The 15,097-nt window shown below is 35.4% G+C and overlaps 1 protein-coding gene across 4 annotated transcripts in view; it reads right to left on the bottom strand.

The window, feature by feature from the left end:
* Positions 1 to 15,097, bottom strand: part of DMD (dystrophin) — a 1,192,425-nt gene that overhangs the window by 193,870 nt on the left and 983,458 nt on the right. For all 4 annotated transcript variants that reach the window (XM_086608718.1, XM_086608727.1, XM_086608735.1 and 1 more), the window contains 4 exons: positions 14,223 to 14,395; positions 10,365 to 10,521; positions 1,702 to 1,822; positions 693 to 961 (listed from right to left, as the gene is read on the bottom strand). In XM_086608718.1, coding sequence (XP_086464844.1) covers positions 693 to 961; positions 1,702 to 1,822; positions 10,365 to 10,521; positions 14,223 to 14,395 — 720 coding nt within the window. The remainder of the gene's footprint in view (positions 1 to 692; positions 962 to 1,701; positions 1,823 to 10,364; positions 10,522 to 14,222; positions 14,396 to 15,097) is intronic.

The raw sequence follows: 15,097 nt of genomic DNA, 5'->3' as shown, positions 1-15,097 counted from the left end.
AAATTCTGTAGTATTTATAAAGTCTGGCCATGGCAGTCATGCTGAAAGAGGACAAGTCCTCACAAGTTTTTTCAATTAGTAATGATTTTTTGAAACACCTCTTGAAAGCAGATAAGCATTAAGTTATAGAAAATAATGATCATTTTTCCAGCGTTGGTATTTCTTTTTGAATTATCTTATGTATGAGGCCTTGTTCTCACATCAGACAGATAGCAAATCCCACTGTCAGGACAAAACAACATCAAAACCATACACTTTAAATTCTTTAAATTCTACTCTACAAGTAGAGACACAATTACCTACTCATCATACTTACAAAAGTATAATAAAGGACAGATTAATTTTCTATACTTTTATCGTATATTCTCCTATCTATTCTGTTTTATTCTCTTTAATAATAACTCTGTATTTCCTGAGTTAACACTGAGTGTTTTGAGGATATTTACACATTCCTGTAGTGCTTTTTACCCATGTTGACCATATACATTCTCAATGTTGATTTGATTCTATTCTAACTGCAGAAATCATAAAACTCTTCATATGTACTTTTCTTTTTGTTTAAAAAAACTATAAATCACTATGATACAAAGCTATCCATTTCTCATTTTAGAAGATAATTCCTGATTTAGGGATTCATACAATGAACAAGCCAATTATTTTGTACTCAGAAATACTGATATACTGACACATACCTTGACTTTTTCTAAGTGATCCTGCAGAGAGTCAATTAGCAGATCCCCCACTGGCTGCCAGGATCCCTTGAAGACTTCAGCCTGGCGTAGTTTCAGGTCTAGTTCATCCATCGCCTCCTGAAGGCCCTGTAGTCTTTCAAGAGCATCATCTATCTTCTTTTGCCAATCAGCAGACTGTAGATTCAGCTTATCCCACTCAGTTCTGACCTCATCTGCTTGCCTTTGAAGAAGCTTAGTGACATTCTGGGCCCTTTCCTCAGGTGACAGCTCTAAATGGGAAAGTCAAGAAGCTTTTAAAACATATTCTATCTTAGAAGAAAAATAATTGCCATCTGGGTAAGTTCAAAGCTCAGTAAGAAACTAATCAAAACTAAAGACGTCTGTGAAATTTATTTTATTAATGTATTCTCATTTGAAAAATCTCTTAACAAATTTAGATCTTGCCACCTGCAGATCACCAAAATATACATTTAAGTACATAAAGGCGTTTTTAAACATGCTAAGTGTAGCTAAAAGTTTATCAGCTGTATCCTGATTCAGCAAAAGAATTCTTTACATTCATAAATATTAATCATTGTGAATCTTTCGCTGTGATTGAGTGGATTTGGGAGCTTTGCTGAATTGGTCCGACTTGATCTGTTTGACACCTGATATACAGTTACTAAACAAATTGCTTAGTTCTGTGGTACTGAGACTACAGGTTGAATTTTAGGTTAAATTGCAGATTCAAGACCTCAAATGGGCTTATAGTTATAGATAGTTCCTGAAGGTTTAAAGCCAGTTTCAAAATCTGCTTATAAATATGCATGCCTATTTAGCACCGCAGTGTTCAGATGGATCACTAAGGGTTTCTTTCATCTATATTTTTAGTTTAATTTCTGAATACTGGCATTCATCTTGGAGTGTAAAAGAAATTCTTTCACAGTGCGTGGCAGAATTTATTTAATCATTGTTGATCATCACTGATCTTTCCAGCAATGTGTTATTACTCTGCTTTTTCTTCAGTTACCTCTTGGTTCTGGGTAGAGCTTCTCCAGCCCCTCCACAGGCTGCTCTGCTAGGAAGATTCGCACAGTCTCAAGCGCACTTCTGATAACAGGTTCTCTTGTTTTCAACTCCCTCTTGAAAGTCTGAGAGATGAAGCAAAATTATTGTAAGTGGATATATAATGAAATACCAAGTGTCAGCCTTTGTTTTCATCAATTTAAGAACGAAAATTTCCGACAACAGCTTCCGTGTGCGTATTACAAGTAGTTACAAAAAAAAAAAGAACAACCCAAATGTAAAAGAGAGAATCAGCTTTTGCTCAACCTGACATCATGCTATATTCAAAGGAGCAAATGCACTGTCAGAATGCTGTACCCAAAAAGTACCCAAGCGTGCTGATCAAATGGTTCACTGTGAGAAGAATCCCTTTCGTAGATTAACATCAGGGTCAACTCCAAAAACAAGCTGCAAGAGGCACGGCTTCGTCTGGCTCTGTATTGGACCACACGAGCATAGCTAATGGTTCCTGAAAGCAAAATTTACCAGAACATGAAGGAAAATCCAATGTCTCACAGCTAGCACTTTGCTACTGCTCCTGTAAACTGTTACATCATAAGGAAAAAAAATAAAGACCTATGAATATTGATGTATTAACCCTTAACAATCAGTAATAAATATTTTTCAATATACTAAATCATTACTTTATCTTCTAGTGGTGATGTAGATGCATCTCTTCCAAAATTACATGAACTGATATTTCTGAAATGTAGAATCAAGGGCAAGGTGAAAATTCAGAAATACAATCTAGCCTAGATATAGGCATGCATGAGTCAAAATTAAAGGGCATAATGTAGTCTTCATGAAATACTTAATTCCCAGTTGCTTTAATCAGTATTTTTTATCGGTTTCCATATCTTTACATTTAGCATTGCTCAGTGGTACATTCCACTCCTTTTCAGATCAACTATATTTCTCCATTTCATCTTTTCCTTTCCTGTCATGCTTTTTGGAGCCTGTATCCTTTCTTGACTTTTCTTCCTCTTTCCTATTTGCATTTTTCTTCTTCCAGCAACAGCTCCTTTTACTATCTGTCTTCTATTCCTTGTTTTTAAAATGACCATGAGTTCGATTCTCAAGGTTGGTATTTGAAGTTTCAGTACACTACTGAAAGTACATACATTTCAGCATGTATATATATATATGTAGTTGGTTTATTTTTTTTTATTTAACACTCCATTGATCTGAATCCAAAATGTTCATTGCACAAAAATGCAGATAAAACCTGGCCTGTGGGTTGCACACTGCATTGGGTCTTTTGCATGTTGCATTGAATTTACCTAAGTGGTCCTTACCACTGTTTTATTTCAACATTTTTTTTCTCTATTTATGAAACAATGTTGAATGCATATTGTTTTCAAGTAGCATAGAGTTAAAATATGCTGATTATTGTAGTGCAGTATAACACACAACACAATACTGTGAAAATGACATCCATACGCCATGAGTGAAAAATGGGTATTTTACTCTGGGGAGCAGAAAATTCTTTTTACAATACAGGCATTATATAGGCTTCTTACATAATAAATTCACCAATACAGTTAAATTAATTATTTAAAAAAAATAGGTTTCTATGCAAACTAATGAAACATTATAAATTTAATATTAAAAAGTTCATTACACTTTGAATTATATTGGATATGAAGTGCTCTGTACAGAAAATACCTAATAGAACTAATAATGAGAATCACACCTGCAGTTTATAATATGAGCATTTACAGGTAAAAGATTCTTAATACATGTCAGGAAAGTAAACGTAAGGAAATCACTACATTATTCTACTGCAAATATTTAAATGAACTTTTTATTAAGTGGTCAAGAATTGACCATAAGTTTTGTCATTGTGAATCAGGAAAACCCTTTAACAAGCTGTGCTTTCTTGAAGGAAACTCCAAAGAAAAAATCATTAATTTTGTGCCATGGACATCAATGGCACTGGGATCCTTCACAGAGTGTATCTGCTATCATAAGGGAATCTATTGTTTGATTAATATGTGACAAATGTTTTAAATAATCATATTGACCTTTAAGAAATAACGATTTTCACAAATAAAGATGAGCACTTTATATTAACAAGTAAACTACTATTGGACACTGCCCTGCATAAAAACTGAGTGGGGCTACTCCAGGGTTAAAACTCTTTAACTTAGACTTTTTTAGCTTTAGAAAGTTTTATAATTTATATTTGACTCTTGCATGGAGTGCAATGGAAAAAAAGAAATATAATAAGCTTTTTTCATGCCTCCAAACACGGAAAATCTATGTCTTTAGCCTTTGTGCTCAACTCACATTAAATCATTCTGTCCCACTAGAGTGTGGCAGGCCTATAGCTTAAGGCAGCAGGTAGGATAACCTAAAATGTTCCCTCATGGACTGTGTGCTTTGCTCTAATCTGATAGCATTAAAAGTGACATCAACAGTCATACTGGTTCTTAAACATTACAACTGTATAACAGCTTAAAGATATAATGTACTTTATAAATATCTCCGAAGACAAATTATTTCTCTGAAATGTCTATGTCCAAAACCAATCAAATAGGAGGTACATGCACAGAAGTCTGATCTGCCCACACATACAAAGAGCAGGAAGGAGTCACAGATATTCCAGGGGAACACAGAATTGCACCAATTTAAAGGATATTTAAAAGCCAGAAAAGCCTTTGAACTATTTTTTGTGTATGAGTAGAACTGCTGTATGGAGTGCTGCTGCTGTAGTCAGGTCAATCCTAGCTATGTACATGTACAAACAACGAGAAGGACACAAAATAGCTTCTTTCAGTTTGTACTACTTTTGAATAAAACTGTCCCAACTAAATACACCTAGTGGTATTATATTTCTAAAAGAGTGTTAAAGCCACATTCCTCCAATACATCTTGTGCAACAGAACAAGGACAACATAATCAGATCCGCATAGTGCATCCCATAAAGCATATGAGCAGGAAGCATTGCACTTATCTTTGCAGAACAATAGAGAAATCCTAACGGGAACTCTCTGACTTTGCATATTTTGTACTTGGTCACAAACAGAAAGAACCTCTTTCTCTTTTACTGAAGGAAAACAGTCAGCCAATGTGTTAAATGTTTTCTTTTCCAACTTTTCCATTCGGGATGTTGGAGCAGGTGGATGGGATTAGTCTGTAAATCCTGAGTTTTTCAATGGTACACAGTAGAGTGTTAAGATCTATTTACAATTCTCATTGCCTTCTCTCGTTTTGATCTGTAGACTTCTACTGAGTGAGCTAAAATATATTTCAGTATAGGAAGTTTTAAAAGGAGAGAATGAAAAAAACATGAGACTGAAGCAGTAGCACAGAATAGCATTAAAAATAATGAACGCTCATTTCATACTATCTCATTCCAAAAAATATTTTTACTCTATGAAGATAAAACCAGCTTTTCTGATTAAAGATTTGTTGTGAAATACATATGCACTACCAATAAAAATCTTTTGGAAAAAAGAATAAAATTATCTATCTAAGGCCTTGATAAATTCATCTTTATAATAAGCAGACCATCATTGAAAGCAGAATTAGCCTAAATGAATGTCCAATTTACAGCTAATGATTTCAGGCTAACTTCATTGGATTCCTTAACTTCTTGCACACTTTGTGGTGACTGTAGAGGAAATCGAACATGCATAATGTACGACCTGACAAAAAAACAAGTGAACTACTTTATTTAAGCATCTCTATTTGTCATCAACACTGCAGCAGTAACAGCATTCAGTCCACCATTTTAATAATGCATATATTGATCGGCTTATCTCAGACCCCCACTACCTCCTCATGGGTGTCCTTAAATCTCTTTAGTTGGAGAAGCACAGACTGTATAAATCGAAAGATGAAAATACAATAAGAGTTGCATTAGTAAAACTAACATTAATCTCTATTATTAGAAAAGCAGGTATTTCTGCTTTTAATGATTTTTTAAAGAGAAAAGGTACAATTAAATTAATTCAAGATGTTTCCCAACCAGTATGCTTTGTAAAAATGGGTTTTGACCTCAGTTTTAAAAAGTAGATATCAGCTGTGCCACCAGAAAAGGTTAGTGTGTTCAAGCAGGAGTTGTACTCCTTCTTAGGCACTGTTGCTTAAGATTTAATGAGAAAGGGATTCCAGGGAATTGTTAATAATTAACTTCTATGTTCATAAATGCTATTTATGCTGTTAATATAATCACTACGTAGAAGATGTATCAACTCGTAAAAGAATGAAAAAAATGCAGGACATCTGCATGATACCTAAGTTTCTTAACTGAGATTAACAGTAACATGTACACAGTTATTAATGTGATTTCAGGAAAATGTTATGATGCTTAGTAAAGAAAATTGCAAAAGAAGGCAATAAAGCTTTGATGAACAGCAGCATTTATTTATCATTGATTAACTCCACTCCCTCCTGCCATTCTATCACTTTGGCATAGACACAATTTCTTCAGGTACCAAAAATTGACAAAATGACCCACTGTATATATAAGTTCAAATAAATAGCAGTTATGTATTTGGGATAAACTCCAAATTACTTTGTTTGAAAAGCACCTCACATTTATAACACAACAATGATTTTACTGCATGGATATCTCTTTTCTCAGTAGAGTTCAAGCACTCCTCTGGCATAGATTCAAGCAATTGAAATTTTCATCTGAACCCTATTTTTAAAATTTTTACAGTAATCTGGGCAACAAGAAGCATACTAATGATAAGAATCAACTTCTTTTCATCTGTTCTACGAATGTCTGAGATATTCCAGATGGTCAACTAAAAGATACATGTTAAATATGTTTTTTTCTCTTTAAATTACATTCTTAAGGGGGAAAAAAAATATAAATTTGGCTTGTAACATCACTTTAGAAAAAGGATTCAAGCATAAAATCATGTTTGCATTCATCATGTCATTTCTCAATGGTAATCAGTTAAATTGTTTATAAATAATGTTCTCCTGCTGAGGCTTTTTCTCTTTTCTAATGGAGAACTTACTTGGTTTCTCTTCTGGCTTTACCAGGCAAAAACAATTCTTCACAGAAGAAAAGGCATTGTACTGACATAGGAAGACCAAAGCTGGAAGTTTGGATCATTGCAAAGGTTGGTCAGAGCAGGCAGAGACTTTGCTTGTTTACCGAGGACTGATTTCCAGAACTGATATTCAGGAGAACAAAATGAACAATTGGCAGATTCTTTTTCTCAAAACCAAAATTCAACTAGTCTTTACTTTCTTATCCAATACTTTGAGAGATAAGTTTTGTTCTGAAGCAAGGATCCAAAACTCTTAAAAAAAACAGCTTTCCAGTACTGTGGTCCAGTTTTAAGCTAGATACTTCTACACTTTTAGTGTGAGCCTTTTAATAAGCATTTTTCTGATGTGCAGAAATTAGTTAAGCTGTTTGTTTAGATACAGCCTTCGTATGTTTTCTTCTCTAAAAGAAACTTTTAGAGTAACAGAAAGTCCATAGTGTCCAGGGAGAATAAAGAAATACAGTAAAAAAACTCCAAGCCACAAACACAGATTTTGTCAAAGCTAACCTGAAGTCGACTGAGTTCTGCACTGATTGCTTTTCCCTCCTTCTCTATAAGAAATTTTTGAAGAGTAGAGAGGTATCCTAATTTCAAGCATTGTGTTTTGTTATTTTTTTCACAGGGAATCAGACTACCTACAACTAGAAAGGCCTCACATTAGATTATGAAAGTGCTACAGAACGGGAAGAGGAAAGAAGTTCTATTTCTAAGAAGAATTAAAACATTCTAGGTTTAATACTAGACATGACGATCAAAGATTTGCGTCTGCATGTATCTGCATGTGGGAGAGAAGGTAATCAAAAAGGAGAAGTGAGAAAGAGATCAATTTTGTAAAGTCATTTTGCACCAATTCATGGTACCTTAATTTTATGCCACACTTCTCATCCCTAAAAGATTTAAACACTTCAGTTGATTGGTGAGTGACAGAGAGATCACTTAGTCCATCACTGAAGTCTTTCCACCTTTATGATGAATTCTGAACCTTTCAAATAAGCTCACTGAACAATACACAATGTTAACATTTTATGAGAAGTAATTTCTCTAGATAAAAAAATATTTCTTCAATCTAGGAGGAGAGGTACTGTTTTAAAATACTTGAATATTATTCAGATAACAAAAGTTTTGTTGTAAAAATTATACACAAATCCTTCTCTAAGTCTTGCTTTGGCTCAAGAGTTGTCTTCTGATAAAGGATTTGAGTTAATGTGCTGAGTTTCTTTCATCCTGATGTTCTGGATGGACTTTAAAACTACTTTATGGAAGCTGCTACAGACAGCTGGCTGGAACAGACCTCAGACATTTCATATATCTTAATTTCACTGAGAAAAGGAAAAATGGGATGGTGGTGCTTCATAAAGTCATGGATGTTTTCGCCTCACAGTTTCTGTGATAATGCTTGAAGTCCCAAGTAAAGTTTTGTAAGAAAGACACGTCCTACACATCATCTCTCCAAAAGGAAGACGTAGGAATTCTGACCAAGCTGCCTCTTGCACCAAAGCATTATATTATCTTAGCAAAGCATTGTGCACTGACAGTGGGATGTTTTTTGTTCATCCTTCTCTTTCTTGGCCATTAGGTAAAGAAAGGCCCTTGAGAAACCATATTGCCACTACCTCCCATCAGTCTTCGATCACAGACAAATTCCTATTTGTCTATGCCAAAAGCTAAGCCTTGTTGCATACAATATTTCCAGACTTTTCACAAACTCAAGTTTCCCAATAACATAAAGCAGCAAGATACAGCACATTCTCTTTCCAAACTTGATCTTTTCACTATTTGTTCTCAAATATGTCCTTCAGCATGAGGTAGGATAATCTATTACAGTAATATTTATAATATAGCTACCGTATGAATGGAGAAAACATAGGTATTGCAGATCCAGCTTAATTTTATAGTATCATTTCACATTTCTCCATTCAGCACTAAAATCAGAGATTTAGGAACTTTGGAAACAATATCTTTTGAGGCAAGTTACACATATGCAGCACAATGCTTTGAGAAGATGATCACTGTTTTTGGAATATTCTCTTATCATGATATCAAACTATCTGACTGACAATTTAATTTATTCAATAGAAAACACGTTTGTTCAAAATAACTTTTTAGATGTCACACAAACATACCTGGTCACCACACAGGAGGAAAAATCCTCCCATAATGTCATTATTTTAACAAAAGACACGTGAATGAAGGAGAAGAGAGCTATAACAGTACATCCAAGTAAATTCCAAGAAATTGTATAGTGTATAGTGCAGAAATGTCCTAGTATAAACACTTGAATGGTTAATTCCAATTGCTATGTAGATTTACCTTTTAAACATGAGAGGACAATTTCTTTTTATTAGCAAGGTTCCTTGTCCTTGATATTATACTGTTCTCTGTAAAAAAGAACGCTGACACTGTATTCCCAACTTCCTACTGAATCAGGATCTGTTCTAGTATGTTGAGGTCTGGTTTCTGTTATAGACATCTGTTATTAACTGGTGCTTCCTAGATTAAAGTTTTCATCAGAAACTAACACAAAAGAAACAGAAGTCTTATCATAAAGGCTAGACAGGATTTTATGGAGTTCATAAGTGATAGGAGTTGCTGAAGTTGGGTGTGCTATCCCGGTTACATTTTGCGTGGTTCCCTATTCCTTCTCCTCTTAACAATAGCTTCTCCCCATTTACTGCTTCATTCAGCAATTCTTCAGCTTTACTTTAGCAGGGCACTAGCTTCCTAATGGGTTTCCTTACGGCACTACTTAAAAAGCACCACTGAGGTACGAGAACTGTGATTTCATGTTCTGACCTGATATACCGAAATGGTATAGGAAATTAAAAGTTGTTTTCTTGAAAGTAGACATTAGGTTAGCATCAGATAGGTGTGAACTTGATTCAATACAGGAAATATGCTTAAAGCATCCCCACAAAAAACCTGTGAATCTTTGTATCAAGAATTATTCAGCAGTATTGTGTTATTTTGGGAGTTGTTCATTTGGTATGTTTAAAAAAAAAAATCCCATACAAGTGCTGGATTTAGATTCTTTTTTACTGCAAAGCTCTGTCTAGAACGGTCCTCATATGATGCTCTGCTATTGCCTTTCCATAAGGATTCCCTGATGAAGTTAGTATAAGCCATAGACAGTTTCAGTCAGTTATCACAATGGTTTCATGAGGCACACAGTTGTACATTTGGGCTGATATCAGCTACTCTTTTCACAAATACTCCCAAAAATCAATAGCAAAACGGATTTTGAAAAAGTACACATGAAGTTTAAATACCTGATCTAGAAAAAATTTCAGAACTACTTATTTAATCCTCAAATATTTAAATCCTCAATAATTGAGTTAGTATTTGCTCTAGCCATGAAAACTAGCTGTCTATGATAGGCCTATGAAAATGCTGTGTTGCTTTCAAATAAGCCAAGCTGTTGGTAGTAAATGCTCCCTTGTCTAAAAGGCTGATTTTCTAAGATGTGTTTGAAAATTGTAGCTAGTACTCTCATGTAAAAAGTTCAGTTTTCATTGTCTCTAAAATGTATTTTAAAGGGTATCTTTCCAACAAGGAGTTTCCTGCAGCACTAACCTGCAAAACAAAAAGCAATGAAAGAACATTTTTTAAAAAGTCTTACCCTATGAATATCATTCTGTTTCTGCACAGTGGGAAGATCTCCACCAATGGGTGCTTGCTGTTTTAATTCATCCTCCTTCAATTGCAGCCATGCCAAAAGTTCCTGAAGAGAGAGATGTAAACGCTTCCACTGGTCTGTACTGGCTTCCAAATGGGATCTGAAAGCAAGTGTTAAATATAAGACATATTCAGGCACAGTGAAAATAAAACCCAAATTGTACAAGCTTATTAACTGAGTGTTTCATTAACTTAATGATTTTTAAATAGCTTCAGTAGCTTTGAGTTAGATTTTGGCAACACTGATTTAAATTTGATTCCACAGTCCTGGCCTGAAACGTCTGTTCTTTTCCCATCTCTTTTCTTTTTTCTTTTTTTTTTCAGTTTTCCTCTTCAGCACTGAGCAATAGCTGTAGCTGTGTTGAATTGTTAGTCTCACTAAATGTTCACATATGTTATGCAGGACTAGCATGAGAGTAATTTAGTCATCACTTAAGATTACTAGGAGATTAATTCTCTAAAACATAGAGAATAGTTTTCAACTCAGAGAAGAATAAGCATTTCTCTAAACCACTACACAAACCATTCAAACTCATACAAGATTCATGTGGTTGCTCACCTTTAAGATAAGAGAACCAATACCATTCTTTCCCAAAAAAGTAATGAGAAAATTGTTAAAGCCAATGGAATCCTCTTACACTACTCAAATATCTGTGCCATTTGAACAGTGGTGTGAATGAAACTAACTGAATCATTGGAAAAATGAAAAGACAAAATCCTACTTTGTGAAAACAAGGTCTCCACCATGAGGATATCTTCTAAATATTTCCTCTGCATGTGTGTGTGTGTGTATAAATGTAGTTTTTTAAATACAGAGATCAAGTATTGAGCTACTTGATTTTCAGCAACTGTTTTCTGTAGAGAGAAAATATGTGACTGAAACATCACTGGACTGATCAAATCTTCAATTTTGTTTATACCATAGATAAAGTACACTAAAATATCATCTTTCCTGACCTATGAATATGGGGGTTTTTTAATTGCTGGTTAGGAAAAAAATTCCTAACTCATTTCCAGATAACTTAAGAATTCCTCTTAGTAATTCAAATCAAAAGCAGTATTAGATAACAATAAAGTGATAAAACGAGCTGGAAAATAAAGACATATTTTCTTTTATTCCATATATTTTTTGTTTAACTTCCAGCTTTGTTCATATAACATTTCTTTTTCAGTGATTGCATGTAAAATCACATATTTTATGACAGTGAAAATTCTACTCCTATACCTCATACAGGATGGTCTATAAAGAAATGTGAAAAATATGGACTCAGTGCTTTGCAAAGCTTATTACTTTGTTTGGATATGGAAATGAGTAACTGCTGAATGTAAGCACAGCTGTATTTCTTTGAAATGCTCTATGGATCCTGTCTTCTTTCTAGACTCTTACACCAGGCAGTTGGAGCGTCGGGGAAAGAGAAAGGAAAGGGACAGATTAGCCATAGGCTGACAGAAAGCTCATCTGCTCTGGTATGTGAGCTGATGGAAAATTTTCTTCTTTTTCAAGCTTAGAGCTGTATGGGAGGGACACACGTAGACCATGCTGTCTTTTGATCTCTGCTCTAGCAGGACAGCTGCAGGCAGGGTCAGAACTGGGGGAGGTCAGCCCTGCAGGCAGGGAGGGCTGGGGAAGCCCCAGGATGCCTCTGAAAGCAGTGACGGGGGAGAGAAGTGGGGATGTTGTATGAGGAGTTGCAGAAGGTGACAGCCAGAGCAAGGATCACAGGGCTTTTGGAGGGGACACGGTCAAGGAACCATTTCTCAGTCAGGTTAACTCCTATATCCCATGTTTATCTCAGCAAACACAAACTTCCACCTCCTCCAGGCAAGGGCAGCAACTGGAGGAAAACACTAGGCTCTTCACTTCTTCCTTGCTTCCCCAGCTCTGGCTTTATAGGAAAAACTGTGCAAAAAGAGTGACCCAAAGTGGTTTTGTTACTGATGCTGTGCTCTGAGCATCTCCAGTTTGGTGAACTGAATCCATCTTGTTCTGCCTTTCCTTCGGTTTCAGGAATACATGTTTATGTATGTGCATGCTAGTGCAAATTGTATGCATACACTCATATATTTATAACTGTGTTCAAGCATGTGTAGACAAAACAGATAATAGGAAAATTGTTTTAAAAAATGAGTTAGTTATAGGAAAGAAAGTGTCTCTTAGGATAAACTATGCTGACTTATCAGAATGAAAGAAAGGTGATAAAGGAAATGAACTTGACTTCTCTTGATATCTACCATATATTTTATGTAAAGGATTTAGAAAAGAATGCCCACCTAAGCTGAGTGACAGTGTGAGTCTTCTGTTTCAGCAGTCTAAAACTTAAGCTAAACAAGAAGACTTGTGGGACTGATGCCTGGGAAACATTTCATGTGTCTGCTCTTATACTTTTCTGTATAAGCATTGCTAGTTAGGATGAAATCCATTCCATACTGTGTAATGGAAAGAAATAGCTTAAAGCTGTCAGACTGAGAATAGCCTGTTTATTCAGTCTGGTGATCAGCAAAATTAAAAGTGAATGTCTTAGAAGTTAAGAACTGTTTCTTATCCTAATCAATAAGTTGTTGAATACCTTAAGCCTTTTATTGAAAACAAATATTTTAGAGAGAAGGTCTTTTGCTTTGAATATTTAATGCAAGATGTCACTGTGATATAACTACGGCTACTATTTCTGACTCGATTAATGACAGCGATACATTAAACTGCAAAAAAAGAAAGACAAAGTCTCATATATTTAAATACTGATATGTGAGCAACTGTTTTTCTTTTCTCAAACTTTGCTGCATTTGGTCAAGTTCATGGACAAAAGGCATGTGAAGAAAAAAAATCTCAAAGAGACATTGAAAGGTTAAATCCCTCTTCTTTTGATCCTCAGGTAAAAAAAGGGGAAATGTGTATCTCTCTCTCTTTAGCTGCTAATATCTTTTCAACCTCACATCTTTCATTTATTTTTAATGATTGATGTTATGAAGATGGCTTTTGTCATTACACAGACTGACCTCCCTCAGGGACTGAGCTGAAAAAAGCTAATATTTCATACATTACTTTGAAAAACACTTCTGCCTTTTGCAGCCCTCTGAACTACCGCCAACACATAGCAAGAGAGCAAAAGAAAAAACACCCGAGACTGAATGCAAGAGAGCTGGGTTGCCTATTGTTAAAGCCGAATTTCTGAAGAGAAGCTTCCTGGACAACTTATTTTGAAAAGAAATCTTCAGCCCATTGAAGTCTGTACCTCCACTTCATCATTTGTAGCATTATCATTTATTGTATTTTTCCTTGCAAGGAGTTCTTCCTCTCATAACACTACCTATGGATATCTTTTACCACTAGATTTTATTTGTCCATCCTGTTAGCTCTCCAGACAACAGCTAAAATCTTAAATAGTGTGTCTTCTCATTTGCAAGCCTATTCTTAGTTTTGTATTGGAAATAGCAGCCTTAGAAATAAAGCTTATTGTAAATAAAGGTTGTTTAATCACTTTCATGACTCACTGATAAGTCATATCCAGCTCTAGAAAAAGTCTACATTTAGAGGGGGTACAGTTACTGTTTCAACATGTTAATCTCTCCTTTTGCAATTACAAAACTTCATTGTATGCCTTAAATCCTAATCCTCTACTATCATTTTCACACCAAAAAACCTAGTGATTTTTACAAAGTTAAGTCAACATTCAAGATAGCACAAGTCATTTCAAAATGAGCAAAAATAGTGCTGTCAGACACAAAATTAAACCTTTTTACTGGCAAAATGTAGCATCCCATCTTACACACCTACTATAGGCTTTCGCTTACGTTAAGGTCCTACCTAATGTTTAGAGATTTCTTCCTAAGCTCACTCCATCTGAAGTTCATGTTATCCAGGCGTCTCTGCAACAGGGCTGCATCCTCAGAGCCTTCCAGGGACCTTAGGATTTTCTGCCCGTTTTCATCCAGGTTGTGAAAGATGTCAGTATGAGCATCAATTTCCTCCTGTAATTCCTATGGAAGCAATAGAAAGCAATATATGTGATTTCTTACAAAATCATAGGAACTATCACCTTTCAAAAAAGTGGAAAAGTCCTCAGTGAAACATAGAGGTAGCACAGATTTTGATTACTCCTTTTATGGCAATATTACGTACTGTATACACAGCCATGTTTCCCTTTCACATGAAAGCCATTTGCACTGAATAACGACCTCTTTTCCATACAGAGCACACTAGAAAGTTATAATTTTGTATTTATACAAATATATTTTTACAATTATGTATCAATTGCCTTTGACAGGCAACAAAGCAGGGACAAGATATATTTACGTTGCTGATGAGGGAAAACAACCCCACAAAACCCTCAGGATTTTAGGTAAATCTGACCTTCACATGATACGTCTTCCTGTGCAACATTTTCAGTTTCAGCTGGGGACTGCAACACCGATCCTGCTGCATGGCAATTCCAAGAAATCTACGCATCTGCAGCAGCCGAGCTTTAAAATGCCAAGTTCACTTACATTCTGTTGACAGAAGGCAATTCGGAGCACAGGCCTCAGCAGTCAATAGCAATAAACAGCCACTTTGTGCTGTATCAAAACACTGGTCAGGGCCATGGCTGTAGGAGGGCCTGAGAATAGCAAGGACCTAGAATATGCAACTGGCAGCTCGTGTTGAACAGCCAACTTTTCTTATCGCTTCATAACTGCAGGCCA

The sequence above is a fragment of the Tauraco erythrolophus genome, chromosome 1 (assembly GCF_009769465.1).
Source record: "Tauraco erythrolophus isolate bTauEry1 chromosome 1, bTauEry1.pri, whole genome shotgun sequence".
In the NCBI taxonomy this organism is placed as follows: domain Eukaryota; kingdom Metazoa; phylum Chordata; class Aves; order Musophagiformes; family Musophagidae; genus Tauraco; species Tauraco erythrolophus.
This window is presented reverse-complemented; position numbering and strand designations above follow the sequence as displayed.